The 10,563-nt window shown below is 38.5% G+C and overlaps 2 protein-coding genes across 4 annotated transcripts in view; one reads left to right on the top strand and one right to left on the bottom strand.

Moving 5' to 3' along the window:
- Positions 1–4,536, top strand: part of RPL9 (ribosomal protein L9) — a 219,691-nt gene extending 215,155 nt beyond the window's left edge. Inside the window, exon 8 of the mRNA XM_063336085.1 lies at positions 4,527–4,536. The gene's annotated coding sequence lies outside the window, so the exon portion shown is untranslated. The remainder of the gene's footprint in view (positions 1–4,526) is intronic.
- The window catches only part of FAM114A1 (family with sequence similarity 114 member A1), a 37,070-nt gene continuing 31,033 nt past the window's right edge, over positions 4,527–10,563 (bottom strand). For 2 of the 3 annotated variants that reach the window (XM_063336074.1, XM_063336075.1), the window contains exons 13-14: positions 7,869–7,922; positions 4,527–5,987 (exon numbers count right to left, since the gene is read on the bottom strand). In XM_063336074.1, the coding sequence (XP_063192144.1) occupies positions 5,886–5,987; positions 7,869–7,922 (156 nt within the window). In that variant the 3' untranslated portion in view covers positions 4,527–5,885. The remainder of the gene's footprint in view (positions 5,988–7,868; positions 7,923–10,563) is intronic. The other variant, XM_063336076.1, reaches the window with a different exon arrangement.

Genomic DNA, 10,563 nt, shown 5'->3' with positions numbered 1-10,563 from the left:
CCCCTTCAGTAATCCAGAGACCATGTTGATAGGGGCAGCCCTGCTCCTTGTGACCCCAATTTAACTTCCTTTCTGCTATAATTTAATTCCACTGTTCTCGCTGCCTATAACCTCCCTCTGTTCTTTTCCTTGGGTGGCTAAACTGTGACTTACTATCCTATCACCCACAGTTATCCCACAGCTCTCCAAGTGTTTGGTTTTATTACCCTGGAAGGTTCCATCTTTCAAGTTACCTTTACAAAACACCAAGTAACAAGTCAACCTAAGAGGCTCTTACAAGATTTTAATCTCTGTTGAGTAGAGTTTACCTTGTCTTGCAACTTATGATCCAAACTATAGGGAACGGGGGAGAAAGGGGAGACACTGGTAAGAAAAAAATGTGATCCTAAGGTAATTCAGGTTGAAAGGGACTCCAGCCAGTATCTAGTCCAACCTCCTTATGCTGGAGGAGGAAGGCAACAACTAAAAAGCAACCAGTTTAGTGTCCTCCCATTTTCTCCTGAGACCCTCTTGGTTTCTCTCCTCCCATGTCCTCTTAACTCCTTGTCTTCACGTCTGGCTTTTTCAAAACTGAACATGAGGAGAGAATGGATGTCCTGGTGCAGCTTCTCAAGCACGAGATGATGGGCGGGGGGGAAGAACCTCTGAAACCAGTGGGGAGAGATGTGAAGGTGGAGGAGAGTGGGGTGAAGAAACCTGGTGGGGAAGGCAAAACTGAAAGCATATGGAAACGTGCAAAATGGGCACGGGACAGAACTGGTAAGGGAACTGGAGGAAAGGCACAGATCACCTTAAATACCGGCATTGTGTAAACTGCTGATACAGTGTCTGAGACAAGCAAGGGCATGAAGAGTAGGGCTGCAGTTTTACAGGTCTAGAAAATGGGCTGAGAGGCTTCTGAAGGTGTTTAGAAGTTATTTGAATTACCCAGTAATTTAAAAGATGGGTAGACATGATGCTTAGTGCTGTGGTTTAGTGATGTTTTTTGTCAGAGTTAGGTTGATGGTTGGACTCCATGATCTGAAAGGTCCCTTCAAACCTAGACGATTCTATGATTCCTTTTGCACATTATTGCAGTGTTGCCTCAGAAATACTCTTTCACTCCTTGGGTGAAAGTTTTGAAAGGCAGAATTAAGAGCTAGTGCTCTGCTTTGCATCAACCAGAGAACGTCCTCCACGGACTGCAAAGGCAAGCTGTGGAAAGGAGACCAATAAGGACACATTTAGCAGGTGTGTGCTCAGGCACTTTTGGGGTGCAGGCAATAAAGGAAGAATAAGCACTGCAGATCCAGAGTGATCAAATTAGCTGTCTTCTTTCCTTTGAGCTCTTCCTCTTTGAATGTTCTTATCTTTCACTTCTTTCAAGTTCATGCAGATTTTTGTTCTACTTCAGAAGTGCTGTTACTCCAGTTCTGCTGGAACTAATCAGATGTCATCACTTGTTTATTTTGAACAATGCTGAAAAATTCTTTTAGAGAGCCTTTTCTCTAATCCAACCTTCAAAATTGTTCCTATTTCCAGAAAGCACATCTTTTTTTTTTTAATCTTTGAAAATAGTTTTCCCTCTTCCATCTTGTTAACGCAGCTCAATTTTTGACATTTTATTTTCAATTCTAAAACTGCACGCTGTTGTCAATATTATGAATGCTGAGAAGGAGAGCACAGGAAATGTACAGGTCGCACACTAAAAGCAGCTGGTTATGTCCTCATATTCTCAGCAACAAAGACCTGAGACAGAAAAAAAAGTGTTTAAAGTCCAGAGGGCTTTCCAGTCAGACTGTGAGAATTTCAAAGTAGGTCAGACTGGCTGATGGTGTCACGTTAAGCCTTGCTCCGAGATGGGCTTTAAAAAGAGCCCAGGAAAGTCCTTTTCCACTCTTTACATTCTTTTGAGACTAACAGAAAGGACAGGGCTGTCATTTGAAATAGAAGTGGAATGTCTCAAAGATAATCCTATGAGCTGGGTGACTGCTTCTATGATAAAAACACTTCTGTGCATCAGAAAAAAGGTGAAAATCTGTATTTGTCACTCAAAATACTATGGCATTTCAGACTCATTAAAGTTGTTATGAATCCCGACTGGTGGGTGACACTGGAAATACCATTAAAAAGCATCTCAAATTATAATGGTTGTGATTTTGTATTATACGATTGAGGCACATTTTAGAGGAAGATGTTAACGGCTTCAGTGGATGATCTAAGCGGCATGAAAAAAGTGGAAGAGACAGTTCTTTTGTTTAGCTGTCTCAAGCAATGGATACTGGAGCGTAGGAGCAAATCATGGGGAAGAGAAGTTTACACATGAATAGACTAGAACAGACTATACCCTAAAAAGCAGCAAACAACTTGCAGCTCGCTTTGTTTGGTTTGCCTTAAAAAAAAAATAAATAAAAAATCAAATACCTTAAAAAATACAGCAAATGGCTTGTCTAATAGGTTACTGCTAGCTCATCCTTCAGTGATGACCTGTAATAGTCGTACACAGTAATCCATCTGCAAGGCTGGAGGTGTGCAGACATCGTTTTAAGTTTCATCTTGATAAGTAAGTCTCTCAACTTAGTGCAAAAGCCTGTCTCCTTTGTCTCTGCATAAAAAGGCAGGCTCAGAAGTGAATGGAATGCCATGAAAAACAGATCTGCTCAAGAGAACAGGTAATTTTCATGATCTAGGTTATTTTTGAAATAAATACTTAAAACCTAGTAGTTTGGCAAGTGCCGAGGCACACTCAGTCAACTGACCTGGAAAAAAGTGCTGATGAAAGAAAGAACATTTTCCCTTAAAAGTTTAAGGCAACATCTGTTTTTGTCAGACTCGGTAAAATCACGCTCATCATTCCAAAGGTAAATCACAAAATCAGAATGTGAAAGACTTCACTGAGTACATCCTCCCATCACATTATTCTTCAAAACGTTCTTTTTTAGTATACCATCTCAGTTTGGTATCGCAAATTATTTATTTGGCTGATGGAAAAATACAAACCAATGTAAACAAAATATTCTGGTTACATCCACATCGTACTTTTCTGCTGAAATATTATTGACGTAAAATTGATTTAAAAATATAATATTCAGTTTTCGTAGGACAAGATGATTGCATCTGAGACCAGATGGAGTATCCCTATGCTCATATTCTGTCCTACTTCCCTTCCTACATTGTACGGATGAAAATACTTTAAGTCCACGTGTTACTTTTTATAACTTCTTTTACTTTAGGGTAAGGAACTTTATTCAATACATACATAATTTAAGCAAGGCAGTGAAACGTCTAGTAAGAAGTATCTCAGACAAGCAATCTTTGTCTTAAGAATGCCCCTTAAAGATTTCAGACATTATCCCCTGAGGCTTCTAATACTATATTGTTCAGCCTCTGCTAAAAGGCACCACTATTACTCAACATGTTTTTCTGACAGGTTGAACACTATATAGCCTGCACTGCATTTCAGAGAAAAAAAAAAAGATCCATACAAAAAAGTCACTAAAATCATTTATGCCTGAAAACATTAACTCGGCACAGGAACAGTATCAAACAGCTATTGCTATGTTCTATGACTCCTTTGGCAGTAATACTGCGTTTACAGATACCTGATGCAGAGCTCTACTCCAATGTGGACAGAAAGGCTTCTTGATGAAAAATAATGATAAAATTAAAGTTAAAAAAAATCTGGGATACAATGATTGATAGGAGAAAACATTAGATTTTTTTTGACAGTGTTTCTTCCAAAAATAAACAAGCTTTTAGACAGGTATTATATTCTGCTTGCCAGCACGGAACAACAGAAAAAAAATGCTTTAAACAAATAGGCCTTTTTTACTGAATGCTTTCACTGGTGTCCACGTCTTTAAAACTGATAATTGCTCACAATCAAGTGTATGGAGCAAGTACATGGTCCCCAGTAATCTGCACTGAGGAGCTGCTCTTCTGGATCAAAGTGTGTATGCAAGAACGACCCCTGGTCAAGTAAGTACAAAAGCCAGAGGAGCACTGGGTATGACGCAGTGTTTTGCATCCACTAAACATTATTTTGTAATAAGCTTTTGAAAAGATGCTTTCAGAAATAAAGCAATGCCAGGCGGAAGTGTCGTGGATCCAATGGTTGGTGGGAGCTGTGTCGTACCTTTGGGCTAGCAAGTCTGCTTCCCACTTGCATTTTCCCGTGTCCCTCTTTTTCCCACGTGGAGGTAACGTTAGCTGTTCACTACGGCATAAATACCAATGAATGTCAAGCTTTGCCTGCCTTTGCAGCTGCCAAGGGGCTTTCTTATTTTTGTTCACATGACTGTACGTGTTTTTTTTACATTCTGTGCAAGTGGATTTGAAGACCGTACTGCTTCTACTTACCCAGAAAGATATTTCAAATCTGTTCAATTACAGGGTGGCAGAAAACAGATTTTGCGTAATAAACCTTATTTCAGGGATAGTGAAAATTTCATCTCTAAATGACGAAAGACGGAAAAGTCACAATGTGCGTGACAGCAGAACAGGGACCACAATTAGCGTAAGACACAAACAGACCTTTCTGTCCTCTCTTGTCTGGACTCATAAAAGTTACCATGTGCAAAGCAGATGCATGGTTTCTCTTTTCTAACAAAAATGGTATTTCTTCATGCTCTCTTTCATTATTTTTATGATGTATGAACTATGCTTCTATGATTAAACATATTCAGATGTTAACTACAATTAAAAAAGCATTTAAATACAATTCATGAGTGTATCGAGAGGGAAAAAATACAAAATAGCGTAAAGAAACGTAGTAAACAATGAAAATCCAGGAGAACAGGCTACATAAAATATTGGAAGGTTCTTCCTGTCTATGAGGTAAACTAGCCTAAATAAACGCTGAGGTTCACAGCTCAGGATTTTAAGCTATGGACAGATTATCACGGTTGCTAGTGTTATTATGAAACGTCATTCCTGCTGCTCAGTTAACGCTCTGTCTAGCTACTGCCTCAGAGAAAAGGCGATTGCTCTGACATACTACCTCCCCACCCAAAGCCATTCTCTCATAACTTCTTTTCACAACTTCCTTTCTATGCCCCAAAACTCTCACATGTAACACACGTGAGAGGAGATTATTTTGGGGGCGTTTAAATTGCCAAAGAAAAGGGAAATTTTCTATTCCTTGCATATTAAAAAGATTACTTTAGCCTGCAATGTTGTTCAGCTGTTGGAAGTCAGAAATAGACATAGATGAATATAAAATTATGGGTCAGCAAATGTAGAGCTTTACCCATACTCTTAACTGGCTCAGAAAATTTCTCTTCAGTATAATTCTGTGTGCATATCCTCCATAATTTTAATTTAGTAAAGTTAATGCCTATTACTGTACAACTCTTTCAACACAAAGTGTTATGTAAGCGGTACAAATTATGATGATGTTATTATTCGCTACCGTAAAAAGTATTTAACAAGCAGAATACTATGATAATTTGTTCACATCGGCTAAAACTGAATACTGGAACCAACTTTTGAAATATATGTTTTTAACTGACAGGATGCAAACAACGGAAATGGTCATTTGGGCTGAAATGTTTTAAAAAACTTCACGTTCCAATTTGCCTCATACATCGTCTACAACTGAAAGCGTCAACATTTAGAATCTGCATTTAAGTCAATGCTAACATCAATAAACTTCAGTTTAAATTAATGCAAAGGATATAGTTTAATGGAAAAGAAATTACTCACGTTACTAACTACTTCTAAAGTCTAAAAGTCTGAAAGAGTTTCAAAATGTTGTTCAATACTGTATGTGCAAAACCGCGTTTAGTGTCTTCAGAGGACTCCAAGTGGCCAGACACCTCTCATACCATCTCTTCTATCGGCATACATCAAAGACATCAGGTCTGTGGTTTCTGTTAAGCCCCATGGTGACAACTGCTGGGAAACTGTCACTCTTGTGCTTTCAAACAACTGGTCTGGATATGTGAAATTTGCAGCACTGGAAGCAATAGCTGGAAAGCATCCTGAATATAAGTAGTGCTGTTGCAACCCTAATGGGGAGACAAAACACGGGGTTCATCAGTATAGTTGTCATGTATTTCAGGAATTACATTGTACTTTTTAAATAAACTTTTTTTTTTTTTTAACATCTGCATCGTGCTATATTAACATATGTATTCACACAAGATTTTAGAATCTGTAGATAAAAAAAATGACAAATTACAACCGTGTACAGCTAACAGGGATAGCCTGAATCACTATACAGAAATCTGATTTCCCCTCAGTTTGAACTCTTGGATAGGTTTGTTTGTAATGTGCGTAGAATAAAATGGTACAGTGTTCAGAAGTAGATTTGACTTTTTAAATACAAACCAGCTAGTCTTTCCATCAACAGACTAATTCTGAATTTGCTGCAGGTAGAAGAAGCGTCACTGAAATTATCAGGTTTTAACACGTACTACTATTTTTGGAATTTCTAATACTGAATGGTATAGCAGCTTGTAATTCTCCACAAACCTAGGCTGCGCTAACACACATTTGTATACAAATATGGTATTTAAGAAGTACAAAACATTGTATTCCACAATTCCAAACATTCCCAGATTTTACAATTCCTGGAGCACAGAAAGATACGTCAGCTGCAACAGCAAATTTACCCTATAACAAAAGGAACTGTATAGTAATCTTTACTACAGTTCTAGTCAACTTGCCATGATTTTCCTTAAAGGTATTGTTAATTGAGTGCAAAACTGTTTATTGTAAAACAATCTTTTCCTCATTTTTAAGGAAACACAACTATTAGACACAGAATGACAATTTGTAGTCACTACTATATGTTTATTTATGTTTAAAGAGAACTGTGATCGAATTAACAGAGTTAAAAGAATTTGTGCTGCAGATAGCACACATTTTAGTACTTTATGAGCGTATTACTCCCTCTTGATCTCTTCTCTTTTCAGTAAAACTGAGGCATGTTTTACTCACTGTGCTTTTCTGATGAAAAATACCTCATGGTGTTTAATAGAAGAGGTAACTCATAGATAATAGCGTCTAATAAAAGAGATCACTCATGAACATTTTGGTGAAGTCTGACACGTGGTTATCCATGGGCTGACCAAGCCTGCTGCTAGACAGTGAATCTTTGTAGAAATCTAAATGCCTGTGGATGGGAAGCTCTGTGGCATACCTGCAAATTTTAAAGAACAGAGTAGTCTGAAACTACTGGAACAGGTTGCCCAGGGAAGTTGTGGATGCCCCGTCCCTGGAAGTTTTCAAGGCCAGGCTGGATGAGGCTTTGAGCAACCTGGTCTAATGGGAAGTGTCCCTGCCCATGGCAGGGGGGTTGGAACTAGATGGTCTTTAAGGCCATAGAATCATAGAATCGTAGAATTTTCTAGGTTGGAAGGGACTTTTCAGATCATCGAGTCCAACCATCAACCTAACACTGACAAAAAGCACTACTAACCCACGTCCCTCAGCACCACGTCTACCCGTCTTGCTGAAGGTCCCTTCTAACACAAACCATTCTGTGATTCTATGATTCTAAACACTTCGCAATATCTGAAGTAGGTAACAGAACAGTAAGAATAGACTTATCCCAGGTAACTTGTGTATAGGTTAGAAAGGGTTAAACAGCACGTTGCGAATTGTCTCCTGTGCCCTGACCTATACAGCAGCAGAATTTAAGAGCTGGCCAGCCTCCCTTCAGTCACACAGTTCTTAAGGATCCTCAGTAAATGCAATATCACAAGTATAGTAGTTGTGGGAAAGGCTGAATACAAAAACGAGAGGTTTGTGAGCTGTCACTGAAGAGCCAGAATGATATTGTCGTTACTTTTTATATAGTTCTTTCTTCAGACATAAATGCAACTATTTCATTTCAAAATCATTTTACTAGAACATTTTCTAATGTGAAAAAAGTGAAGGCTTACCTCTAATAGCACGCTGTCGATGATGGGGTTAAGAACCTCTGCCTTCATACTGCTCTGTAAAACAGAAAATAGAATAAAATGCCAAGACAAGAAATACATTTAACAGAAATATATTGGTATCTGAGAAGCGGCTTTATGAATTCCAGAAAGGTCTTGCTTCACCTTGATTCTTATTCAGACTGTTTTTCACAGTATTCCTGATAACTGTGTCTACATTTCATACACACTTCAGTAGACCCTACATATTTCTATCACTGAATACAATGAACTAAGACAGGCCCAGGGTTTTACTTTTTCATCAATTTTCAAATTGCCTGGTTTCCTATGGATGTGAGATTTATGTGATGACATTGTATGTCCATCTGTCTGTCAGTGCCCTTTTCAACTCCTCCAAAATTTTTTAACTCCTTGCTCATTTTCATGGAAACAAGAAGGAAAAATACAGGTCAGAAGGAAAATGAAGTTTCACAAATATCTGTGGTTAGGAGGAAATGAAAGGCCCAGATTAGCTCCCCTGCGGCAGAAAAAAGAAGTGAAACTCACATCCCCAGTCTGGAGGCAGTACATGTTGAGCTGGACGGTGCAGGCTGGCCAGTAAATACAGCTCAGCATGCATCGCATTTTTCTCAACCCCCAGACAGGAATAAAGATGGGTACAATGAGTAGTGACACTACTAGAGGCTAAAAACCAAGATTTGCCACTTCTTCTGCTTTTTAAAATGGCAAAAGAGTTCTTTCCTTTTTTTATTCTCACTGCTTTTTGCATTGTGGTTTTTTAGAATGATAGTAACCTCCAGCAAGAGCTGCATTCTTTCAATAACAAATGGTGGACCTTATTAGAACAAAGGAAACACAATACTGATTAATTTAACCAAGGATTTCCACTTACAATCTTGTGGCTTTCACATTACAGATTTAAAGAAACATAAACAACTTAATTTTAGTTTGGAGAAAGATGGCAGAACAAAGAGAAGATGGTTAGACAAAGGAGGAGCAGTTTTACTGTCAGTTACTAGAAAATCCATTACAAAGTCACTGTTCAGTTGATTGTCAATAAACTGAAACAGGTGGAGAGCAGTATCAATTAAATACTATTGATTGTATGAATCAATAAGTTAAAGTATTAAAGAAATCTTGCGTAGCAAACAAAGCTATTATTTCTTACTTCTGCATTACTGCTCACTCAGCATCATTATAGACTACGTGTACAGCCAGCATGACAACTAACGTCTGAATTATACAGGTATAACTAGAGGGATGGTATTATGTTTGAAAAAATCAGTATTTTCTGTTCTAAGCCATTTCTCAGTTTCCCACGAGTTAATGCCCTTTGCAGGATACTGGAATGTGTTTGTGAACCTGGGTGCTGTTGGCAGGATGAGGAGGAAGTTGAACCACTGGGACATGGACGAAGATGTGTATTTCCTACAGTCCCATGTGACAGGTGCTCCTTACTCTCCTACTGATCATGGTAAGCAAAAGGCCCGTATCTTCCTCCAAAAGCCTACAGGGATGGGACAGCACATAAAGATCACCAGCCTGCCCTACTAAAATGCTCTTCTAGAGAGTATTTTGGCAATGGGATGTGTCTTTGTGCTCAATTTCTTACGTGTCCACACAAATGTCCATGAAAGCAATCTGGTCCTAAAAACAGTACAGAGTTGGTAAGAACAAATCCTAATGCAATGTTTATGAACGCTTTAGTTTCCCATTTTCTGAGTTGAACTGGCTTAATATTTCATGTGCAATTTATTTTTATATGTCCATGCATGTATTTATTGCTAGCGTCACACACAGATATGCTAAAATACAATCCCAAAATGCAAAACAAGCAGTTTCTCCCAGAGTAATGGGAAGGAATGTAAATTATTCAGAATAAAAGCAAGCCAATAAATCGCGTTCTCCACAAATAACTCTGAAAAGACTTGCTCTGAGATGCGCTGGAAGAGCTCACGGGAGAACTGGGAAAATTTCCTTTGATGTATGCTCATGCTTTCATGGAGTAATCCATTCTTACTCCTTTTCATGGAGTGATCAGTTCATTTACAGAACAATTTCAGCAACGGCACAATTTTTGCCTCTGGATCCTGCTACAGTACTCAGATGCCAGTCATCTTTGAAACGTCTTGAAAGGCAGGATACTATTTTTAGCAAAGATGTTCACAGACAAATGGATGTTCCTAAATGAAATATCTTGAGATATAAGTCAGAGTGATTTTTTTTAAGATGGACAACCAAACAGATTTTCTAATCTCTTAAACCTTTTGCAAAGACAGTGGCCCTAGGCCAGGAGATTTAGCAAAGGCTAAGACGACAGCTCATGAAACCATCTTAAGGTATTGGAAGTCTTATCTGTTAATGACTTTTAGACAAATGCATTCAAAAGAGACAGGCTGAGTAGGAGAAGAAAATACCAAGTTGTGGGACTTCAAATGTGGGGCCCTTTCAGTATCAGAAGAAAAGGAGTGCTGAGTGGCAGTCAGGAAAAATGGGAAATGGTGTTTAGAAAGAGAGATTTTAGAAAGCAGGGGACACACTGCCGTCTATCAAGACTCATAAACTTTCTCTGCAACAGGGAATCTGCTGTAAAAATGCTTTGTGTTCTTGATCTGAGTAAAGAAGTGCCCTCTTTCCTAGTACCTCATGTAAGGCCACTGGACTTGGGTAATGATTTCTGTTTTAAGAAGTGAATTCT

This window comes from Chroicocephalus ridibundus, chromosome 5 (assembly GCF_963924245.1).
Source record: "Chroicocephalus ridibundus chromosome 5, bChrRid1.1, whole genome shotgun sequence".
Lineage (NCBI taxonomy): Eukaryota > Metazoa > Chordata > Aves > Charadriiformes > Laridae > Chroicocephalus > Chroicocephalus ridibundus.
This window is presented reverse-complemented; position numbering and strand designations above follow the sequence as displayed.